Source organism: Sesamum indicum, linkage group LG10, assembly GCF_026168435.1.
Source record: "Sesamum indicum cultivar Baizhima isolate 11 linkage group LG10, ASM2616843v1, whole genome shotgun sequence".
NCBI lineage: Eukaryota > Viridiplantae > Streptophyta > Magnoliopsida > Lamiales > Pedaliaceae > Sesamum > Sesamum indicum.
The window spans coordinates 13,976,739-14,001,776 of record NC_142666.1 but is presented as its reverse complement, the minus strand read 5'-3'; the positions used below and the strand labels follow the sequence as shown (position 1 = coordinate 14,001,776).

Here is a 25,038-nt window from a genome sequence, read left to right as displayed (position 1 = left end):
TTATATCACTACAAGGAAATAAGGTTTTTTCTATCAAATTTTTCGCCACAATAAAAAACCCGCAGCAAATGTTGTTTTTTACTACAAAATGTAATCCGCAGTAAGTATTACAAACAAAATGACGTTGTTTTGAGTTTTTGCTATGATCTTAATTCTTACTAAAGCAATCTTAATTTAAAAAAAAAAGTGCATAAAATGACGTGTTCTCCGGCGAGTGGTACATTTTTTGGTGAAAATTTTGAAAAAACATATTAAATGCATATCACATCCGTTTTTGATGAATCAAACACCTTTTCGAACCTATTTTCATGCTCAACATTATGGCGAAAAAGTATACAGATGAAAACAGTAAAGTTAGGCTCGATTTTTTATGCAAAGAAAACTAATTTGAAATTAGGGTTTGATTTATCTAAATTAATACTCAATCGTTTTCTACCAAATTTTAACCATGTAATCTTCACATTAAAATCTATTCATGGTAGAAAAAACAACTCCAAAAAAATTAAATCTCATATAAATCGAATTTTCAAAAATAAATGGGTTTCCAGTTCGAAAATACCCAAATTTATCTAACAAATAATTCCCACCAAAAGGGTATACATCATTCATATTTAATCTCATGCATCATCAAATATAAAATTATTAATGGCATAAAGTTAAATGCATACATGCTTGTATATGAAGAGCGAACAAGTTTTAACGGCTCTAATACCACTATTGGAAATGATTACATATAAGTATCACATAATTGATATAAGTTGTACGTTAAAAGATTTTGGTAAACTAACTCAGTAGTTTGGTTTTAAAACCTGCAACAAAATGAAATTAGGAATCTCGGATCTCTACGACTTGTCTACGAGCTTTCAAGCGATCCCTTGGATCTACAAGCACGTTCTTGTTACCTCTTGAGATCAACAATCTCATCTAGCTCTCGTGGATTGCTACCAGACTTATCCACCCAAATTCATACGCTTAAACCCTTGGAGACTTTAGAGATACTCCAAGAGAAAATAGAGAGAGTATTTTGCGAGAGTTCTGTGAGAACATACGTAGTATGAATTGTGTTCCTTTTTTTTTTTTTTTTTTTCGTATCCATAGGAGCACCAATTTATAGGTGTGTGCAAGAGGAGTCCTCCCAACCAAAACTTTGAGAGACGTGCAAAAATCTACCAAATATGGATGTATATCTAATATTTTTTAAAAGAGCTTATAAATATAAAATTAATGTCATAAAACAAAAATATCCCTATTCATACACTCACACACTCTCCTCACTCTCTCTCTCTCTCTCTCACACACACACACACACAAACACACTAGTTCTCTCTATAGGATTTAAAAATAATTCTATTTAATTTTTCTAACATTTCAAAAAGAGAAAATACTCAATTATATAATAATAAATTATTATAGTTGAACAAAAATAAGATTGGTATTGATATTATATTTACTGAAAAATATAAATTCAAGACATTATAAATTATACTACTAGAAATAATCATTGCATTAACAAAAAAAATATAAACTATATATCAAAATAAATATTCAACTAGTATGATTCTAGTAGTATCATGCCAATTTTAGTCATTTTACCAATAAAAGACCTTATTATGCCAAACACCCTAATATCTTATAATTTTTTTTCCGCATCTTATAAGCTTTAACATTTTATTTTATTCATACACTTTAAAAACTTATTTTTAAAATAAGATCCAATATTTTATAAGCTCCTAAAACATCTTATAAAATATAAGAATTTATAAAACGTTTTAAAAAAACGTTAGCCAAACACCCTCTGCATCCTAGCCTCGGCCAAACAATGAAACACCGGTCCACTTGAACTGACTTAAACTAGTTTGATCTAGCCCTATAGTAGTTTAATTGACTTGGCTCCTAGCATCTAGGTAGAACTCTATCACAAACGATCCAAGTCGGAGACTTTAAGGTTATATAACCCCCACATTAGTATATTTCATACAATTGATGAGGGAAAAATATAAATAACTCTTCTTGGATAGTGTAGATGAACAAATTACCCCTTATAAATAAAAAATAATAATTTATCTCCCTGTGTGTTAAAAATGCAGCAATTTACCTCCTTATATTTTTTAAAATGAAGCAGTTTATCTTCTTAGATTTTAAAATGAAGATAAGAACGTAAACTGTTTCATTTTAAAAAATACAGGAGGTAAATTGCTATTCTTTTATTATAGAAGGAATTTGCTCATTTGTAATATCGAATTAAATTGCAATAAGCCTGATATTAATATGGGATCCAAATCCCTTACCATTAGGATCGTTTTCTATAATACTGACGTGGGATCACAGTCCGTTACAATTAGGATCAGATCTAAGTCCTTTGTAATTAGAATCAAGGGCCAGGCATGTTGGTCTTGCGCCAAGTGCTAACGCTAATCCAAGTCCCTTAAAATTAGGCAGTATATGGACATTAAATATATATATATATATATATAGGATAAGATATGGTTTTTATATTTATACTAATATAAAAAGAAAAACTTCTCCACACTCACACTCACAAATAGCGATTAATGACATGTTCGCACCATTTTTTTTGTGAAGTAAAAAAATATAAAAATAAAATGACTAACTTACTCAACTTTTCAAAATTCACATTAATTGATAAATTATTATTCTTTTCTTTCTTTCTTTTTTATTAATGTAATCACTGGTTTATATATTATATTTAAAAAATTATTTATTATATGTAAGTAGGAACGACGTGCCTCAATGATAGTATTAAGTAAAAGTAAAAGCTGTCGTGAAGAAGCGGCGACCTTAAGTGGCCTGAGGAAGCCTCGGTCCACAATAACCAAGGGAGGCCAGCACAGCCCATTTGGAGCCCAAGCGGACTAGACCCTCGTGGCTGCACACCGGAGATCGCCAACGGCCGCTACCCCATCCGTAAAGCAAAAAAAAAAGGATAAGCATCGGCCTCCAATTCTGTTAGACATGGCCAGCACTAGAAAAGAAATAGAGAATCATCCCTAGCTGATATATGACCAGACAATCGTGTCAGGAATCCTACCTAGAGTCGGATATGCGTATCCCATTCGAATTCCAAAAGTTGGGGATTCGGTCTTATTCTTTCAAAAAGTAGTTTTTTTAAGAAAAATGATAATGACAAAAGGCATTGACCACTGCTACAGGACTGGTCACTTATGGGAAACCTGTTTCAAGCTACATTGGTACTTTGATTGGTACAAATCCTTATCAGAACAGGGACAGAAAAAAGGCGAATGGGACATCAGAGAGAGTGCTGAATGTGGCTGAAAGTGATTACAATTCTAGTATTATCCTACCTGATGGGTCCAAGAAGATAGTGGAACCAATGAGAGATGTTCAACTTATAACATTGTACTGCATCAACTACTTTACATGCTTGCTTTCAAATATAATCTACTATATGTCAAATTATGTACTGATTCCCCTATTAAATTTGTTTTTTCTAAGGATTGTTGTGTAGTGCAGGCCTTCAGACTAGGAAAGTAATGGCTGGAGGTAGAATGGAGGGAAGACTCTATGTTTTAGACAGGAATTCTTTTACTACACATTTAATCAAAACCTACCTTAATTCTGTTCGTTTGTTTTGTAATCTTTCTGATATAAACTTGTGGCATAAGAGACTAGGCCACACTTCTAGCAGTGTACTCAGACATAATAAAGAAATAAAACTTGCAGATTGTATGATGGACATATGTGAAGTTTGTGCCCTAGCAAAGAAACGGAGGCATCCTTTTACCCTAGCAAAGCAACGGAGGCTTCCCAACAAGAAAGCAATGGGGTGCCGATAGGTTTATAAGCTCAAGCTTAAAACAGATGGCACTGTTGAGAGATGCAAGGCAAGGCTAGTGGCAAAAGGCTATAACTAGATGGAATGTATAGATTACACAGACTATTTTGCTCTTGTCGCCGAAACTATCACAGTAAGAGTTTTCCTAGCAATTGCTGCTTCAAAGGGCGGTGAAATTATTTTAAAACTATAAAAAAAATTTATGAAAATAAAGTGAAATTGGAAGAGTTAAAATTTAAGTGGCACCGCGATGTCAAAATGCGGTGCCACTAACTTTTTAAAAAAAAATTATTCAAGTCACCACGATTTGTAATTGCGGTAACCAAAATTTTTTTAAAAAACAAAAACTAATTGAAGTCACTGCGATTTGTAATTGTGGTGACACTTTTGTAATTATATATATAAAACAAAGAAAATTGATGTCACTGTAGTTATGTATATAAAAACAAAAAACTGCTTTGTCCGGCGACAATCGCTGCCACTTCTCTTTAAAATTTCAGCATCATCATGGCAAGTTGTCGACCATCAAATATATCATTCGACTTCCCTTGATGAGACGAACATTTCCCCTCTAACAATTTCAAATTTTATCAATTGTAGACAATGGGCTTTTAACACGACCACCGCTCCTTTCCGCTATCGATTCACCACCACCAGCAGTGGACTCGCCTCGACCTAAGGGTTCTAATGAGACCAACCTAGCTCAATTGTATTGAGAATTTATTGAGATATGAAAATTCGAAGATTTTTTTGCCGGAAAGTCGCGCTGAAGCTGTTTGTCGCCGTTTCTCGGCCGTCAGGACGAATCACGGACTGAGACCACCGCCGTTTGAATCCTCTCATCCAGACGATTCCAACGAGACTAGTCTTGCTTAATTTCATCTTGAGATTTGAAAATTTGAAGTATTTCCGCCGTCAACATTTGCGCTGAAATTGTTTGCGGTCGTTTCTCCGCCGCCAGGACGAATTAAACTCAAAGGGCTGGCCCGTACATTATTTTGATGTTAACAATGCCTTTCTCCATGGGAATCTTGATGAAGACATCTACATGTAACCACAGGTTTTGTCTGTAAACTTCAAAAATCCTTGTATGCTTTAAAGGAATCAACGAAGAAATGGAATGAAGAGTTTACAGACAGATTGAAAAGTTTTGGTTTTAAGTAGTCCAAGCATGACTACTGTTTATTTACCAATATGACAGATGCAGGACTTATTAATTTACCAGTATATGTTGATGATATTTTGGTCACTGCTCCTTCAATTGAATATATGGAGAGGGCCAAAAGATATTTGGATGATCTTTTCACTATTAAGGACTTAGGAGTTGCTAAATACTTCCTTGGTTGTGACACAAAATAAATATGTCCAAGACACCGTGAGAGATACTAGACTCACTAGAGGAAAGACTACTTCAACTCCTCTTCCTACGGGTATTAAGTTTACAGTAGAAACAGGTTTCCTTTTGTCTAATCCTTCTAAATATAGGAGACTTATAGGATAAATATTGTATCTACGTTTTTCAAGACCTGATATGTCGCATGCTACGCAGCAATTGAACCAAATTTTGCAACATCCCTATAACACAAGAATGTCGTCTTACATTTGGTGAGATATATGAAGGGGAGTTCATCGACAGACCTTTTCGTTCCTTTTAACAATGTTCTACATTTGTCTGTTTACAGTGATGCATACTGTGCCGCTTATGTGGACTCTCGTAGGTCGCTTACAGGATATTGCATCTTCTTTGTGAGCACTCCCATTTCGTGGAATACTAAAAAGCAAACCACCGTCTCGCGCTCCACAAAAGAAGCTGAATATTGCTGCATAGTTGAAGCTTCTTGTGAACTGACTTGGGTGTCTTTTGTGTTGCAGGACCTGCTCATTCCTCTCAATACCCCAGTACCATTTTACTGCAATAATAAGACTGCACTTCACATCACTGAAAACCCAATTTTTCACGAGAGGACTAAGCACATCGAGATTGATTGCCATATTGTTCGCGATAAGTACAAAGGACTGATTAAACCTATGCATTTATCTTCAAAAATTCAGTTGGCTGACCTGTTGACCAAGGCTCTTACAGGTCCTTATTTTTCTTTCTCTAGGTTCTAAGTTTGGTTTGGTGTCTTTAACCCGAACTCCAACTTGCGGGGGGATGATGAACCTCCAGCCACTCAGCCACCAGATTCAACCAGACTTATAGAGTTAGATCGAAAGCAGTAGACAAAATTGCTACAACAGCTCTAGCACTTTACAGTGTTATTTATAAGTAGAAGTTAACCCCTGATTTCTCTTTACTTAAGTAGCTTCATTAAGCCTTAGTTTGTACTGTAGAGTTTTAGAAAGATTTTGTTTCAGAAAGACTTTGTTCTCCAATGATTTCTTCACAGATTTTTGCTATTTGCTTCTCAAGTTCTGAGCAAATACATATACATATACTAGCTATACACTAAAAAAAAAGGCAGAATTTGTAACGGTCATATGACCGTTCAAATACACATGGCCTTTGTAACATTTTTGTAAAGGATAGAGCATGCTGACATCATTGAGGGGGTAATATAAAATGAAATTATTTTGTAATGGCCAAAACCTTACAACAACCACTACAAAATTTGTGCGCCTAAAACCATTAGAATTTGTAGGCCGTTGCTAATTTGCTATGGGTTTTTTAACAGCTAGTTAAATTTGTAATGGCTTTTTGGTGAAATAAAGAGCCGTTACAAAGGCGGTGGAAAAAACCGTTGGAAAACATACAGAAAGACGGTGTTACAAAAACCGTCACATTAGAGATGATTTTTTTTTGTAGTGGACTTTACAAAATAACGGCTACATTTTCTAACGGCTAGTCTTAAACGGCTATCTTTGGAGTTCCAAAGAGTTTTAAAAAAGCCATTACAAAGAAACTTATATATTCATTTCATTTCATTTATCGTAGAAATTTTTATATTAACCACACACACTCTCAACACTCTAATTTTCATGCATATATATTTGGTTACCTTATAGATTATTACACGTATTTTGAACCGTCAACTAGTAGGATCGTCACTTAAGTTGGTTGACCAGGCAACCGAGACTAATTTAATACTTTATTGTGTTTAATTTAATTAATTGTAGTTTACTTATTTTAGTTTTATGATTTTGTGTGAATCTTGTATGATGCTAATGATATGTATTCTCCTAAAAAGTATAGTTTAATATTTATATATCATTGTATTCGCACATGTATCTATCCAATTAATCTTCTGATATATATATATATATATATATATATCACGTTACGAGAATTGAGGAGATGGATGTATAATAAGAACCTCCCAGTAAGAGCAGGTCTTACGCGGGAATTTGAGGATGGGTATAAAACTTTCATAAAATGGTCAAAGGGTCAGCGTGAACATATGAGTCCAGATCATGCCATTTTATGAGATACACAAAGTTGGTCCTCGCTTTCACGCCACGCAGGGCACAAGCTGCTCAGTCGTAAGAGGAATAGGATCAAGAACAACTCATGCTGGAAGTCCAAATCAGTGAAACCACAAAAGCCATTGGTTTTGGCAGCCAACTTTTGGCGTCAGGCGGGAAAATGAAATTTTGTAAAACCAAAACTCAAGCAGATTTTTTAAATCAATATTAATAAAAAGGTGGAAAAATTTAATTTCGATTGGCCGTTACAAAGGCCGTCACAAAGGCTGTCACAATGGTAATTTTAACAAAATTATTAAAAAATTAAGGACTATAATGCAAATTTTAGGAAAATTATGCACGTAAATGAAAACTTTAGAAAATTAGAGGACCTTAATCTAATTTTAGGAAAATAAAAATTTTATGAAATTATTAGAAAATTAAGGACAATAATGCAATTTTTAGGGAAATTATGAACCTAAATAAATTTTTTAGGAAATTAGAGGACCTTAATGTAATTTTACGCGCAATTTGGATTTTATTGCAATTTTTATGAAAAATTATGCATTTTAGAGAAAATATGGAATGCAACTTGTAGGCAAACTTTGGATCTTATTGCAATTATTAGGAAAATTACAAAAACACATAATTCAATAATAAAATACAATTATATGTTTTTAATGTTAATAATTTTATAAATTGTAGATAATGATGATCGGTGCTCCGCCACGCCGGGAAAGAGGTCGTGGCTGGGTCCCTGGTCGCGCAGCGGTCGTGGCCCTCCCAGCCCTCCCTAGGATGATCTAGCAGATGCACCTCCAGCCCTGCCATCCTTGGAGGGAGTGTCCCAGTCCCTGCTGATTCCTGTAGACTCCCCCGCAGTGGAGTCAAATGATTCGGGGGCCAGCAGTTCACAGGCCCTGGTCTAGGCCCGGCTGTGGGATGCACCACCACCACCAGCGCCACTACTTCCCCCAGTGGTCCAGAGGCATTACATCAGCCTCCGGGATGCGAAGTACGTAGAAGAATTTATTCAATTATTTTGTAATGTTTTTGAATTAAATTTAATATTTTATTATTATTTTCAGGTGCGACCGTGATTTTCACACGGCCATCAATGTTGTGGTTAAAGGGCATTATGTACATCCCTAGGCCACCATGTCCCAAATCCACAGGAGCACCAGCTATTTTGGTTCCAAAAGTTGAAGATAAGTATAATATTATTTAATTTTAATTAAAATTTATTTTTTTATCAAATAATTATAATTTTTATTTTGTCAATTTTTTAGATGTTGTACTAGTGGGACTGCAATGACGAGAGCATGTTCAAACTCGTCAAGTCAAAGGCGGGGAAGTTCCTGCGAAAGCGGTTTGCTAATGCCCTGAATTATTTGGGCCGACTGCTATGGCTGGACGAGGAGATCTGGTCGAGCCCTAAATTTCAGGCACCGCCTCGGTACAAAATAAGGTCAATTGGGCAACAAACCCAGAAGCAGCTGCGACCGTCTAACCCGGGGGTCATCATCCGTTGGGACGCACAAGCTGAAGATGGTAAGTATTTCAATGCATATTAGTAATTTCATTTAGTTTTTAATATTTCTAATCATTTTTTTAAATTGATTTTTGAATAGAAGACACAACTCGGACGCCCCGTCACTCAGATGGAGGTGTTCGAGAAGGTCTACAAAAAGAAGAAGGACAACCTGCTTGAGGGTGGAAGAGGTCGTGATAAGTAATTAAATTTTTTTTCGTAATTTATTCTTTTAATTTTAAATTATTTTTTTAATCTAATTATTTAACATGTTCGTAGGAGATATTCTTGAGGATGATGGAGGAACTCCAGAGATAGCACAACAGCAATGAAGAGCCTCTATTGTCGTCTCAAGGCTCTGTGGCCCTAGACGAGCAGCAGGTTTGGATGTCAGTAGCGGACGGGCGGAAGAGGGGTCGAGTATTCGGTCTCGGCTCCAAGGCCCACCACTCGATTGCTGAACCATCATAGGCCAGCCGTTCAACTGCTTTATCGCCCTTGCCACCACAATCCCAACGCCCCGACATAGATGATCAGGTGTTGGCCCTCGAGCGCTACATCAGAAGTATCGATTCCAACTGGCCCGATCATCTAGCGCCCGAGCCTCCAATTGATCCCCCGACGACGACGAACACACGGTCACTGGGAATAATAATTTAGATTATGATTTTTTTAATATTTTGTAAAACACAATTTTGTAATAATATTTTTATTTTTGTCATTAAATTATTATTTTTTTGGTTATATTATGTATTTTTTATATAAATTCATTTAGTCAATGTTACAAAATTAAATATTCAAATATGTTAAAACAAAATTAAATAATATTGAATAAAATAAATATTAAAAGATATTAAATATATAATAATTTTTGTAAGACTTCGTAACGACTTTTGTAATAACCAAAAATATTTAAAATCGTCAGGCCGTTACAAAGACTGTGCCCAAAAATAGTTATGAATTTCAAAATGAGCCATTCCAAAAATAGTTACAAAAGCAGTAAAAAAAAGTAGTTACAAAAGCAGTGGCAAAAACAGATACAATATAATTCAACATCGTTACAAAGTGTATTATAAAAATCGTTCCAAATATCAAGCACAACCATACATAAATATGTTATAAAAGCCGTTACAGTAACAATTAAATCAAATTCAACAGAGATGTTGCAAAAATAGTTCCAAATTTATTTTTTTCAGCGTCACCAGGTTTGTAACAGCCTCTAGAGACCGTTTCAAACACTGTTACAAATTGTAATGGCTTTCTGTAAAGTCGTTACAAATAGTTTGTAACGCCCTATTTAGCCGCAATAGGCCTATCCGTTACAAAAGCAGTTACAACTAAAAATACCATTACATATTAATAAAAAATTCGTTACAAAAGTCGTTCCAATAAAATAATTTTTTTGTAGTGGTATATGGTACATTCTATTTATGTGAACAAAAAAAAAGATATAAATAATTAAATATTATTTATTATTTATTTTTTCATTGTAAGAACAATGATAATATAAAAATAATTATAATAAAAATAAATAAGTTTGAAAAGAATATCTATAATTGGAGAAAGAGAAAAAAAATATTAACTAAACTATTTGTAAAATAGTTTTTATGTGCAAAAAATATAGAAGTTAGTGGTTGCGAAAAAAAAAAGGAAAGAAAAAATGAAGACTAGAAAATAGAGGAGAAAAAGAAAAAAATATTAATTAAAAATAAATAACTATTTAAAAAAATATATTTTACTACTTATAGATAGTAGGGAAAATGTGGAAATTAGTGGATGGAAAAAAAATTGCAGACCAAAAATAAGAGAGACGTCAAAGAGGTGCTCTCCTTTAATATATAGTATAGATTATGTATTTCATTTTATTCAAGTTAATATGAACGCAACTTACACACATCAGAAATTTTTCACAATTATTTGGGTAAAATCCATATTATCCCCTTATGATATTCAAAATATTCAAATAAGCCTATGTTTACAAAAAAGACTACATAGCCTATGTTTACAAAAAAGACTACATAACCCCCTGTATATTTTAAAAAGGTGCAAATTACCCCATCTTCTTTAGAAGTGCACCTCACGCGCGAAAAATGCAAATGAGTAAGCATTCTTGCTACTGCAAAGACCAAAGTATCCTTATATTTTCAAATAATTCCAAACCTCTGATTATAATATATTTTAATATGTAAATATAAATTTATATATTTATTAAATTATATGTATTTTTAAAATATAATAAAAAAATATAATTTATATATTAAAAGAAAAAAAAAGGGTGAATGACAGCTTCTGTCGAAAAAAGGAGGAGAAGTTGACGGAGGATGGGAGATCGAAGGTGGGTGATGGTGCAAAATTACAGCCTAAACTTAGGCTTTTAGACGGTGGTCGATTGGAAGAGAAAGTGCGGCAAACGACAAAGAGCAAAGCACTAAAAGACGGCGGTGCGGATTAGGATTTTTGGGACGATAAAATAGAGATAACTCGTCGAAGGCTAGGAGATTGGTGGTGGGTGGGGTGTCCAATTGCCTTCGAACGTGCTTTTCACCGGTGATAAGCTCAAAGTTGAAAAGTAGTCGGACAGTGGAGAAAAAAGCGATAGAAGATGGGAGCGCAAATTAAAATTTTCTGACCAAAAAAATAGAGATAACCGCCGATGTCTTGGAGATTGACGGTGGGTGAGGTGCCAAAATGCTCGCCGTTGAACGGGCTTTCCAATGGTGGTACGCTCGCCCGAGAGGTGGTCGGTCAGTGGAGACATGGGAGGAGAACGAAATTACACACGTATAGATACAAAAATATATACATCGTTATATATTAAAAAAATATATATAATTTTCTATATATTAAAATATTTTATTTTTTATAAATATGATTAAATCTCAACCATAAATTTAGATCAGATTAAATATAGGCCATTGAATTATAAAGGGCATTTTCATTATTGCTCCTTAAAAACCATGTCCAAATGCACCAGTACCGTGCATAATACACGGAGTTATGTGATATTTTATTTTTTACAAAAACTTATATAAACATTTTGGATATAAAAAGAGGGTAATATGAATTTTACCTTTGTGCATTCAAACACAAATACTCTCTCATATCTCACTAAATTTTATTTTAATAGAAGCAAGAATCAAATAACTTCAACTCAATTCACAATAACACTAACCCTCAATATTAAATAAACCGACTCCCTCCAATTTGGAGTGGGCTTCCACATTCCCATCTTCTTCATCTCCTGTCAATTAAAAGATTCAATACTCACATACAAACAATTGATATCAGTATTTGGAATAAAATCACACGGATTTCAATCATGTTATCTCCCTGCAGACTCCAACTCATACTCCACAGAAACAACGGGAGAGAAAAAAGAATAAGTATTGCAAGTGGGCGTACGTCCTTCAATTTGTGCCCAAACCAAGAAATATATATATAGTCTCGTGGAGAAGAGTGCCCTTTATCTGATTCTGCATAACCAAATCCACAGATAATGTTCACTTCCATATCTTAATGCTTTCAATCACTTTCCTCAATCTGATTATTTAATTAGTAGTGATTTTTTCAAGCTATTTGTCAGTAGTAATTTAATTATTTCGGACCAAATCCAATCAATCACACAATAAATATAATATACATTAGAAGAAATACTACGATTAAAACTAAAATACCATGGCAATACTAATTTATGAACGCAGCTCCACGACTGCCATTAATCATTGTTTTTATTAAATAAAGTCAAAAAAATTTATACAGCTAAAAACCGTGAGAAATACTTTAGTCATAGAGAAAAAACTATAGCAGATGTTGATTAATCATGATCAAAATTTAAGTTTTTGCATTGATTTTATTTAATTGTGCTAGATGGCATTGATAAACTATGATTCTTAACCGGTAACGATTTATAGTATACGGAAGAATATATGGTGATAATAGCATGTGATGATCGCTCTTTTTTAATTGTATAGTAATCATATTATAAATATATTATATTTATTATATAATTAATTCAAATTTAATCAAAACGGGATGTGAATCAGAAATATGACAGACTGCGTGCGTGCATTCCAACTGATCTGCACGTAAGATGCTCCAGCTAAATCACTTGGAGAGATTTATTTATACATGCTGTTTATAATAATAGCGGTACGCGTTATGATAATGAAGTACGGAAGTAGGTCAAATTAGGTTAGGTGAAGTGGTATCACTTAGACGAGCTACTGTTAATTCATTTCATTGTAGTTTTGTAATTTAGAAGGTGGTATTTTTTGATCTTTCATAAATTATTTTTTGCAATTTAGTTTTATAGTTTTAAAATTTTTAGTAATTTTAATTATTTTTTTGGTCAATATGGCTGAAAATTTGCATGTGAGTTCCACAAACACAGTTAAATTATAATTTCAGTTCTGCAATTTAGGGATGTTGGTATTTTTTATCTTGCACGAATTGATTTGCATGATTTATATTGTGATAAAGAATTTTTTTATGGTGAAAAATCTAGTTTTTACATTGATTTTATTTAATTATGGCTAATAATAGTTATTTACCAAATTTTTAAGTATTCTATTAACATTGTAACCAATGGTAATTATTTTTCTAGTGATTTAATTGGGTCGTGTGCAAGTCACATGTAATATTTTGGAGAAATTGTTCGAAAAAGGATAAAAATTATTAAAATTTTAAAATTATAAGACTAATTACAAAATTCAATTCATGTAGGATCAAAAATACCACCCCTAAACTAGAAAACTAAAATTACAATTATTACATTGTATTTTGAAGTGCTTGTGTGAGTTTATAAATTTTTTGAGAAAAATTATAATTTTACTTCAGTAAGAATTTATTTTGACAATTTTTAAATCTTATTATAAGTTCATTCTCTAAATAATTTATTAAATCTTTTCAAGAAAATTACAATTTACATCCCATAACTTAGTCCATTCGTAGTTTTGGTCCCATTATTTTGCACATGCTTCTTCCGTTAACAATCTAACAAAAATGAGTAATGTGGTGTAAATTGCATATTTTTTTGACTTACGGGACAAAATTTGTTGAGTCGTAAAACAGTGAACCAAAATTGCAAATGGGTAAGTTATGGGTATAAATTACAATTTTCGGCCATTTATTTTCTCTTACTTCTTAATTGCTTCTTTCTTTTAAACAATAAATTGGATCGATATGAAGAGCTATTCTGATCAACAAATGAAAACATAATGGAGGTTAACGGAATGAACTCGTTGTTAGATGGACTTTAAAATTAGAGACGTATTTATAATTTTTCAAACAATAAGAAGATATTTATAAATAATAAATTTCAAGAAATGCTATTGTAATTCACACTTTTTAAAGGGTTGAAACAAATAACATCCTATTTAATTTAAAATAGTAACTTTTTTATGTGATAAACCAACTAATTCATTACAACTACTTCAAAAAATAATGACAAAAAAATATACGCACACAAAAATAATTTTTTTGTTGAAACTAAAATTTTATTTAGAGTGATAAGAAGCGAGATGGAAGATTTATTTTGGTATGGATTAGACCAATGTGTACATTACTTGAAAGTGACCCAACTTTTTAAACGTTAATAAATCCTATAATTTAAAAACAGATAAGGAGGACAAAGGCGACAACTAACATGTGAAATTGGTCCGTTGGACATAAGTCATGTAAATATTTTTTTGTAGAAGGTCACACCCCATTTTTCATTTGCCATCTGCAGGGAAAATTATAGTTTATGTATAACCATTGCTATTATGGTCCAATTATTTTACGACTCAGCAGATTTAATCCTACAAGTTCAAAAATATTTTAATTTACATCCCATTAATCATTTTCGTTAAATTGTTAGCACGTGCTCCTCCTGTTAACAATTTAACGGAAATGGGTAATAATACGTAAATTGTAATATTTTTCGACTTGTGAGGTTAAATCTGTTAAGTCGTAAAATAATGAGACTAAAATCATGAATGAATTAAATTATAAGATGTAAATTTCAATTTTCCCAAATCTTTTCATTAATATCTTATAATTAAGCTCTCAAATACCATACAAAACATTTTGAAAAACTTACGAATTTAGCCAATTTTGGGACAATATAAAATAGAGATCACATATTCGAGAAACCAAATAGAAAAGAGTTATTCTATATATTTGATAGGTATACATGAAAAATGTCTATAATACCCTTAATGAAGGACATTTTAGTCTTTTTGTTTAGGATCCGCGTCTTTTCTATCGGTCGGGTCGGAGCTGACTCAACCCAGACCCGTTTATCCACTTGAAGACCCAAGCAATGCCAGCCGTCCGATCGTGGGCGTAAGCTAGCCGGATAAGGCCACGTGGCCCTTTCTATAGTACTCGGCTAAGCCCTATAAATACCCCAAGACGCCATATTATGAGGTAATTAATGCTAATCCTATTCGATCTACACCTTTAATTACACACATTTACCTCGATCAACCTAACTTGAGTGTCGGAGGCTCGTTGTTGAAGACGTGCCCGATGAGCTCATTCTACTTGTCTTATTCTCAAAAGCCCAACACTTGATATTGGTGGAGTTGGTTAACTGTTGTGAGGTCGCTCATCTAGATTGCTGATTTCGAGCAAGATCAATATCATTAATTGACTAATATAATACAGTACTTGAATTATAGTTCCTTTTATTGATGGAAAAAAATATTAATTGAATACACTTTCAAAAACTAATTAATTACCATAAGAAAAGTGTAAAAATGGTGAGCACGAACAATTCAAGAAGTGTAACTTCCATGAGAAACAGATTTGAAGCAGAAGACTAGAATCAAGAAGACAAAATTTCAGTTTATTTTCTCTTATCTGAAAATTAGATACAACAGATGTATATATAACTATCTTAACCAGAAAACTTACTCTCCCGCTCTCTAAGTCGCTATCCTAACTGAAGAATCGTTTTCACGCCTTCAAATCTCATGAGAATGAATACAATGAAAGCAACTCATAAAAGCGTGATTTCGCAGTACCCTATAATGCGTTTTCTTCTACGAAGTAAAGCACGTTTCCAATTGTTCCTTTCTTCTTTCTTCTGCAAGTTCTGAACTGCACGCTGCAACTTCATAAACTATTCTGAAGCTATTGTTTACATACCCTCCTCAAGTGGGACTTGGTTGAATGTTGACAAGTCCTAACTTGGAGATAGCTTTCATGAACTTTGGACCTGACAGATTCTTAGTAAACACATCCGCAGGCTGATTATATGTAGAAATGTGCAGAGGCCTGATGAAGCCTTCTTTAAACTTATCTCGTACTAAATGGCAATCAATCTCCAGGTGTTTGGTCCTCTCATGGAACACCGGATTCGCAGTGATATATAGTGCTGCTTGGTTGTCGCAGTGTAGTGGAATAGGAGTGGGAATTACAATCTGCAAATCCTTTAGTACATTATGAATCCAAATTAATTCACATGTGGTGGATGCCAAACTTCTGTATTCCGCCTCTGCTGAAGATCGTGATACGGTCGTTTGTTTCTTGGTTTTCCAAGATATCAAACTATTGCCAAGAAAAACACAAAAACCAGTTAATGACCTCCTCGTATCTTTGCATGATGCCCAATCCGCGTCACAATAAGCTGACAAGTTAAAATCATCATCTGCAGCAAAAAAAATTCCCCTATCTTGTGTTCCTTTGAGGTACTTAACCAGGTGTAATGCTGCTTGCCAATGTTGCTTGCACGGATGTTGCATAAATTGGCTAAGTTGCTGCGTGGAGTGACATATGTCAGGTCTGGTTATTCCCAGATATAATAATCTGCCCAATAACCTTCTATACGACTCAGGACTAGACAGTTGTTCCTCTGCATGTTCTGTTAACTTGATTCCTAGAGGCAAAGGGGTAGTTGTAGCCTTTGACTCCTTCATCTTAACATCTTCAATGATGTCTCTCGTATATTTTCTTTGTGTTACTGTAATTCCCTTCTCTGATCTCCCAATCTCCAGCCCCAAAAAGAACCTTGCAGGACCTAAGTCTTTAATGGTAAACATTTCATGTAGGTACCTCTTAATTTCTGCAATTGTCTTCTCTGAAGGGCCTGCAATTAACACATCATCCACGTATACAAGAAGACAATAAAAGCTAGTTAATGAGTCCTTTGTAAACAAGCAATAATCATGCTTGGACTGAACAAAGCCATAGCTTTCAAGCTTTGAAGTAAACTCTTGAAGATCTCCTTAAGGTAAGATTTTCCATATTTTGATTATTTTCATTGTTTTCTTCATGTACAACATCTATGTTTTGTGTATCAGTATTGAATTCCTGCATTTCTGTGTTTTGTTCATATTCATCTGGTTGATCTGGCTCTAATTCATTCATAATTTGAGGCAGAGAGCAAGATACAGGATCTATTTGTTCTTCTTGATAAGGGAACACATTTTCTTGGAACCTGACATCTCTAGAAACTAGTGTAATCCTTTTATCTAAGTCATACACTTTATACCCCTTTTGGTTCATGGCATATCCTAAAAAAATACATTTCATTGCTCTTGGTTCAAATTTAGTTTTATTAGGCAAGTTGTTTGTAGCAAAGCAAAGACATCCAAAAGTTTTAAAATGGGAATAGTCAACAGGTTTACTATAAAGAATTTCATAAGGGGTTTTCCACTTTAAAATGGGTGTAGGTAATCTATTAATAATGTAGGTGGCTGTAAGGATAGCATCGGTCCAAAACATCTTAGGAAGTTTAGATTGGAACATTAGGGACCTTGCCACCTCTAAGAGGTGTTTATGTTTTCTTTCCACAACTCCATTTTGTTGTGGTGTATATGTGCAAGTGGTTTGATGAATAATACCTTCTCTTTTGTAGAAGTTTACAATTTGTTGTCCTAGAAATTCACTACCATTGTCTGTCCTAACAATCTTAATTCTTTTGTCAAATTGAGTAAGAATCATTTTATGAAAGTCAATCAATAGACTAGTGGTTTCTGATTTTTGTTTCATTAGAAACACCCATGTACACCTGTTGTGATCATCGACAATGGTCATCATATAATTGCATCTAGAAATGGAATACTCATTATAAGGTCCCCATAGGTCTATGTGCATTAGATCAAAACAAAAATCAGATGTTGAGACACTTAAAGGAAATGAAAGCCTCTGCTGTTTTGCAAGAGGACAAGTTTCACAGATGTTTTCTTGAACTTTACTCTCTTTAACTAGCCTTGTGTGTATCATTACATTTTGAGAGGCATGTCCTAATCTTCTATGCCAAATTTCTGAAGGAATAGAGAGTGCACTAAGTCCTAATTCTCTGCAGGATTCCATGATGTTCTTTATGTGTTTCTGGTCAAAGTGTTGATCCTTGATGATGTACAATTTCCCTATTTGGCACCCTATTGCAAGCACTTCATTAGTCATGTGGTCCTGCACAATACAATGTGATTGAATGAATTCAAATCTAATAGAAGTATTATTGCAAATTTTACTGACTGAAAGTAAATTAAACTTCAGACCAGGGACATATAACACATCCTTTAACTGAATCCTGCCACCTAAGTTTAAGTCTCCTGAATTGACTATTTTGCATTTGCTGTTATCAGCAAGATGGATGTAACTGTTAGGAATATTAGTGTTAATTTTATCAAGTAAAGCATTATTATTACACATATGAGCCGTGGCTCCACTATCAATGATCCAAGAATCATATAACGATGTTTCAGAATTCAAAAGTTCAAAGCACTTACCAGAAAATTCAAGGTTACCTTCTCTCATCAATGTTGAAGATTGTGGTTTCAAGTCCCCAAGAAACTTATGTAATTCTGTACGTAGAATTTCAGATATTGCCTTACCATCAGGAGGGTTGTTACAGCTTTGTGCAGGATCAATAACAGCAGCAGTTCTGTTTGCTGTAAATCCACCTTTTTTTCTTTGTTCCATCAGTGATTTGTACCACTCCGGATATCCGTAAATTTCGAAGCACACTTCTTTCAAGTGCCCCGTCTTCCCACACTCTTTACATACTTGCGTTCTTTTATCCACAAGGTTTCTTTTCTTACCAAGAAACCTCTGATTTTCATTTCTTTTGAAGACTGGCATTGCCATTTGCTGAGAATTGTGTGACTGTCCCAAGGTGACTTCCCTTTGCTTTTCCACTCTCAAAACCATTGAGTATGCTCTACTCACATTAGGCAATGGATCCATCATGAGGATTTGATTCCTCACATGGTCATAATTTTCATTCAACCCCATCAAGAATTGAATCAATTGATCAGCTACCTTTATGTCTGCAGATTCCTTTGCCGCGCCACATGTGCATTGTGCAATTGGTGTGATGCAAGCGAGCTCATCCCATAGTCTTTTCAATTTTGAAAAATATGTAGAGACTGACATTGATCCCTGCAAAGTGGATGACAAATCTCTCTTGAGTTGGTAGATCATAGGCCCGTTAGTTTGTCCAAATCGGCTCTCAAGTTCCAACCACAATTCTCTGGAGGTGTTGGTGTATAGGAAGCTTTCCACTATGTCCTTTGAAATTGAGTTCAGTATCCAGGATGTGACCATATAATCAGTCCTAATCCACTGCTCTATCTCCTTGCTTCCTTCTGCAGGTTTAACTCCTTCTCCATTGATGAAATTTAGCTTCATCTTTGCTCCTAGGGCGATCTTGATTGATCTGCTCCAAGAGAAGAAATTGGAACCATCCAGCAGTGTTGATACCAGGCTCAGTCCTGGATTGTCATTCGATTGTAATTTCAAATTTTCTTGATCTTCAGCCATTTCTGTGTTTGAGGGTTTCTTGAATTCTTGAAAACAAAACAAAAAAAAGGGGGGGGGGGGGGCTCAAATATGGTTAAAAGGAGAATAGGAAATCAGAGACCATCAAAGATGGTATTTTGGTAGCTAAAATAATATTAATTGGCCATAGCTAAAAACTATATGGAAATTATTTTAATTATATAAATCGAGTCATAGGAAATATGACTAACTATGATCAAAATTAAGTTTTTAAAGTAATTTTCTCTGATCGTAGTAGATATATAATTTTAATTTTGCAATAATTTTTAAGTCGTAGTCATATATATTATCAGGAATAATTCATTTTTTTACAGTTTAGACTTATATATTAATTACATATTCCGTCATGTATATGTTATTAATATCAAATTATATATATAGGAAAATATTTTATATATACACACATAATAACTTGAGATGAAGCATCAATTAATTAGAAAATATATATAGAAGATTCAAACTTTTTTTTGGAAAGCTCGAAAAATAGTCATATATCATTTAAAAAAATTTTTATATTGAGATTAATTATTTGCTTTCTAGCATCGATTTCACTATCAAAAAAAGAGAAAATTATTGTAGAATTTTTTATTTTATAATGAGTTCCATAATTTTAGAGGGAAAAGTATTATTTTAATCCACTAAATATGCCTAATTTTAATTTTAGTCCGATAACTATGTTCATTTTTGTTTAGGTCCAGTAATTTATGAAATTGCTTACTTTTAGTCCTCTGGCAGAATTTCGGATAATTTTACCCCTATGAGTGCATATGGACTAAAACTGCCTTTCAAAAGTTGCATAGGGGTAAAATTATCCGAAAATCTGCCAGAGGACTAAAAGTAAGCAATTTTGTAAGTTATTGGACATAAACAAAAATTGACATGTTATCGAATTAAAATTAAAATTAGGCATACTTAGCGGACTAAAATAATACTTTTTCCTAATTTTAGACAGAGAATTCTTGTCGTAATAATTACATTGTGATAAGTAAAATTAAAATTATTAATCACTTAATATATATATATATATATTAAGGGACATCTTCGAAATTTTGTACTTGATATTATGTCACTATCTGTTTGAAGCGTTTCCAAAGAATTAAATTCCCAAAAGAATATGTAATTTCTAAGTCTTAATTATCCTCCCTCAATCATGGGAAGTACCCTTTGAATTAATGATGTTACATTCATAAACTTAATATTATAATATGACCAACAACTTCTTTAATCCATAATTGATTAACTTAGAAAAATAGGAGAAATTCCGGTCCAAATCGAATTTACCTCATATCTAAATTAATTACAAATACAATATACTTATTACGTAATTACTGTATAGTTTAAAAAAATGATTAATCACACTATAAGTACATATATTACTTTTATTGTCTGATTAGTTCGATTGAGCCAGACTTCACTGGAAGAAATATGATTTTCACTGTAGTTAATAAAAATAGTTAAAAATTAAAAATCATGGTCAGTGGCTATTAGTCGTCGGTTTTATAAACGAGGTTAAAATATTAATTTAATACAGCTAAAAATTGTGGCAAATATTTTGTTCGTATGTAAAACCATTGAGAAAATGTTCACTAATCGTAAAAAAAAAAATTTAAATTTTCACATTGATTTTATTTTATTATAATAAATATATATTAATTTACTATAATTTTTAACTATAGTAATTTCCAATAAAAGAAACAATCGATTTTTTTATAATGCATCATCTGAATAAGAAATCACCCTGTGCCCGTGCATGGGAAAAGGGCTACTTTAAAGCATGTTACCCTAATAATATATATATATATAAAACAAAAGGTCAAGGGACAAACACTGCAGTAGCCTTAGACTTGTCAAAGGGCCAAAGAATCTCATTTTTTTTTTAATTTTTTTTGTCTTTCTTATTTTAGTACAAGAGCCAAAACAATATTATAAAAAATTGAAGTAGGAAATGAGAAAGTTCATTGCTTCTTCTGCAATTCAAAAATCAACTTAGGAAATCAGTGGAGATTCTGAATGATATCTGGTGGGGATCTCTCATCTTTCCAAACTGTCCAAATCTTTGGATATCTCTCTTCATTTTCCATCTCATGATCTTCAAAATCAGCCACAGCCCTCCTCATATATACCATTTGCTTTATCCTCCTTCGCATGCTCCTTCTCTTTCAACCTTAATACTCTTACCTCATCGACCGATTATTCCCGTCCCCGTTTCTGGGCTTCTCGTACACAACCACATTGCTCGTGTTCGGAAGACGTAGGCGACAATGAGTGGAATAGTCACTGAGACTCAGTTCCATGTACTAGCGGTCGATGACAGCATCATCGACAGAAAGCTGATCGAGAGACTTCTCAAGACTTCTTCTTATCAAGGTATATATATATATATATTTGATAATTATAAATTAATAAATCATGCTAATATTGATAATTTCAGCAATTTCTTTAAAAAATAATTAATTTTATTCCTGGTGTAATGCAGTTACTGCTGTGGATTCTGGAGTGAAGGCTCTAGAGTATTTAGGGTTGCTGGATGATGAAGACACAAGCACAGATTCAACTCCTGTTTCCACCACCAAGAATCATCATGTATGTGTACGCTTCTAAATCTTTAATTATTCTAATTATTTTTATATTTAATTACCTTAATTGTTTATAATTAATCACTCATACATATTAATCAAAACCCTTAATTACATCTATTTTTCACCTACAGGAAGTGGAAGTAAACCTGATCATCACAGATTACTGCATGCCCGGGATAACCGGCTACGATCTTCTTAGAAAGATCAAGGTATGTTGGATCAATTCTTGAAACCACATTAATTATATTAATCAAGGGTTAAATATAATTTACTTCGATGTGATATGAAAAATGAGAAAATATATATATATATATATTTCCATGAGTTTTTGCTCGTTTGTATTTTACTCTATTTTATTAATTTAGAATTATCGAAATATAATTAAAAAAAATGTTGCAAATTTTCAGGAATCAACATTGTTAAAGGACATCCCGGTTGTGATAATGTCATCTGAGAATGTTCCATCAAGAATAAACAGCTGTTTGGAGCAAGGAGCAGAAGAGTTCTTCCTTAAACCAGTTCGACAATCCGATGTTAACAAACTTAGGCCACATTTGATGAGAAAGTCAGGAAAGAGGAAAGAAGATCATCAGCCTAACAAGAGAAAGCCAATGGAAGAATGCATGTCTCCTGACAGGACAAGAGCCAGATACAATGATGACTTGGAATTATAGTCCTACCAGAAAATAATAAATACATGTAGCATTTAAAAGAACAAAAAAATCACTTATATATATATATATATATATTCTTTCTTCTTTTTTTTTTCTGGGTATTTGTAGGTGTATTAGAATTATGGCTTAGTGATTTTTGAGGTGGATATACACAACAATGTTGTTTTAATTAGGAAAAATTACAATTTTTGTTCTGTAATTTTAAATATTTCACACATTAAAGACAAAAATTGCTGAAATTTGCTAAAAATGATCAGAGAAAATGCACGTGACTACCTTAATTGGGTGTACTTTTCTACTATTTTAACAAATGTTGGCCATTATTCTATCGAATTTTAAAATTATAGGATAAAATTGTCAATATAAATTCATACAAAGACTACTAAACAACCCTTCATTTCGACATGACTAAAATTTTAATTAAGGGCATTTTTGCACCATTCCTGCTGCATAATCAAATAAATAAATATGACATTTATTGTTTTTACAGTTAATTATCATAATAAAAAGTAGAAATTCTTGATGAATACTAAAACCACAACCCTGCAACAACTATTAATTAATCAGTATTTCTACAAGTGACATCAAACATATATATATATATATATATATATATATTGATCAAATGTAAAAATCATAGCAAATTTTGATTAATCATGGTCAAAAATAAATTTTTTGCATTGATTTTATTTAACATTGATAGATAGTATTAATTTGTCGTGTGTTCGCAATCAGAAATAAAAGAGCAAGAAAACGTTATTGAGAAGAAAATTGCTGGAAGAGAAGAAGTGTTGGAATGTATAAGTATAAAGGAATATAGAGCAATGCTGCTTAAATGGAACTAAGTCCAGTCACTTAACTCAACACTAAACTAACTTAAACTAATTTATAAAACAGTCTAAGCGCCAAATAAGGGAAAGTGTATAAACTGTACACAAAAACACGATTTCTAAATAGCTGCCTCTCTTAAGTTATCCCCTGTTTCCCTTGCTGATCTTCCTCTGCTTTATTCCTGCAATGCGCAGCAACCTTAACCTCCTTAACATCCCCCCCTCCCCCCCACCCTTGCAAATTGAACTTGGTGGCAAGGAAAACAAATTCAACTTGGATTTCATAAACTAAAAACCTAGACCTATTAGTGGCTTCGTTAGGATGTCTGCCACTTGACACTTTGCACTGACATGACTAGGAAGAACGAAACCTTCTTTAAACTTATCCCTTACTATGTGACAATCAATTCCCAAATGTTTCATCTTCTCATAAAAAACAGGATTAGGTGTTGTGTGAACGACTGCTTTGTTATCGCAGACAGAGGGATAGGTTTGGGAACTGAAACTTTGATATCTCGCAAAGGATAGTTAATCCAAATAAGTTGACAAACAGTGGAAGCTAGTGTTTGAAATTCTGTTTTTGCAGTCGACTTGGACATTGTTGCTTGCTTCTTCATCTTTCAGGAAATAGGTGTGTTTCCCAGAAAAATGCAAAATCCAGTTAATGATATTCTAGTATCCAAACACCCTGCCCAATTTGCATCACAAAATGCAGTCAGTTTTAAAACATTTGTTGAAGGAAAGAACAAACTTGTAGAGGGGCACCCTTTCAAATACTTCACTAAATGTATTGTTGCGTCCCAATGGAGCTAACAAGGCCTTTGCAGAAACTGGTTCAATTGTTGGGCAGTATTGGGATACGTTTGACCTAGTAAAACTCAAGTATAAAATTCTTCCAACCAGTCTGCGGTACCTGGAAGAATATGATAAAAGGTTCCCACACTTCGTGGTGAGTTTAACCCCTATTGGTAGAGGAGTGCTTGTAGCCTTAGCTTGTAGACGCCCCGTATCTCTGATAATGTCTGAAATGTAATTGTTTTGAGTGGCCAACATCCCTTTCGCCGACCATGCTAGCTCAATTCTGAGGAAGAACTTTGCAATCCCTAGATCTTTGATAGTGAAAAAATCATGTAAATATTGGTTTAACTTCTTGGATACATGATTCTGAAGGGGCTATGACCAAAATGTTATCAACATAAACAAGGAGCACAACCTGTCCACCATCTACTTCCTTTGTGAACATGTAATAATCATTTTTTGACTGGCTAAAGCTAAAAGCTTTCATTTTTTTGTAATTTTTTTGTTCCACTGTCTTGGAACTTGCTTCAATCCATAGAGTGACTTTCTTAGTTTACAAACATATCCTGGCTCCACTTTATAACCTTCTGGTGGATCCATATGTATATCTTCCTTCAACGAACCATGTAAAAACGCATTG

At 33.4% G+C, this 25,038-nt stretch overlaps 2 protein-coding genes across 2 annotated transcripts; one reads left to right on the top strand and one right to left on the bottom strand.

The window, feature by feature from the left end:
- Window positions 1-15,883: 15,883 nt before the first annotated feature.
- Window positions 15,884-19,499, bottom strand: LOC148786700 (uncharacterized). Its single transcript, XM_088886236.1, has 3 exons — window positions 18,213-19,499; window positions 17,961-18,146; window positions 15,884-16,906 (listed from the first exon to the last, which is right to left on the bottom strand). The coding sequence occupies exons 1-3, from the start codon at window positions 19,497-19,499 to the stop codon at window positions 15,884-15,886; spliced, it is 2,496 nt and encodes an 831-aa protein (XP_088742362.1).
- Window positions 19,500-21,506: 2,007 nt separating this feature from the next.
- Window positions 21,507-23,020, top strand: LOC105172179 (two-component response regulator ORR9). Its single transcript, XM_020697471.2, has 4 exons — window positions 21,507-21,884; window positions 21,994-22,100; window positions 22,228-22,305; window positions 22,504-23,020. Exons 1-4 carry the CDS (start codon window positions 21,779-21,781, stop codon window positions 22,768-22,770), a joined length of 558 nt encoding a protein of 185 aa, XP_020553130.1. The 5' UTR covers window positions 21,507-21,778; the 3' UTR covers window positions 22,771-23,020.
- Window positions 23,021-25,038: the final 2,018 nt, after the last annotated feature.

What these genes read in the sequence shown, in the direction of transcription:
- LOC148786700 (XM_088886236.1), bottom strand. Translation starts at nt 19,499, where the DNA reads ATGGCTGAAGATCAAGAAAATTTGAAATTACAATCGAATGACAATCCA. An exon ending in TGAAGTTTAATTTACTTTCA is followed by an intron (nt 18,147 to 18,212) that starts GTCAGTAAAATT and finishes TGTATTGTGCAG; the next exon opens with GACCACATGACTAATGAAGT. An exon ending in TAGGACATGCCTCTCAAAAT is followed by an intron (nt 16,907 to 17,960) that starts GTAATGATACAC and finishes GGCTTTGTTCAG; the next exon opens with TCCAAGCATGATTATTGCTT.
- LOC105172179 (XM_020697471.2), top strand. Translation starts at nt 21,779, where the DNA reads ATGAGTGGAATAGTCACTGAGACTCAGTTCCATGTACTAGCGGTCGAT. An exon ending in CCACCACCAAGAATCATCAT is followed by an intron (nt 22,101 to 22,227) that starts GTATGTGTACGC and finishes TTTCACCTACAG; the next exon opens with GAAGTGGAAGTAAACCTGAT. An exon ending in ATCTTCTTAGAAAGATCAAG is followed by an intron (nt 22,306 to 22,503) that starts GTATGTTGGATC and finishes GCAAATTTTCAG; the next exon opens with GAATCAACATTGTTAAAGGA.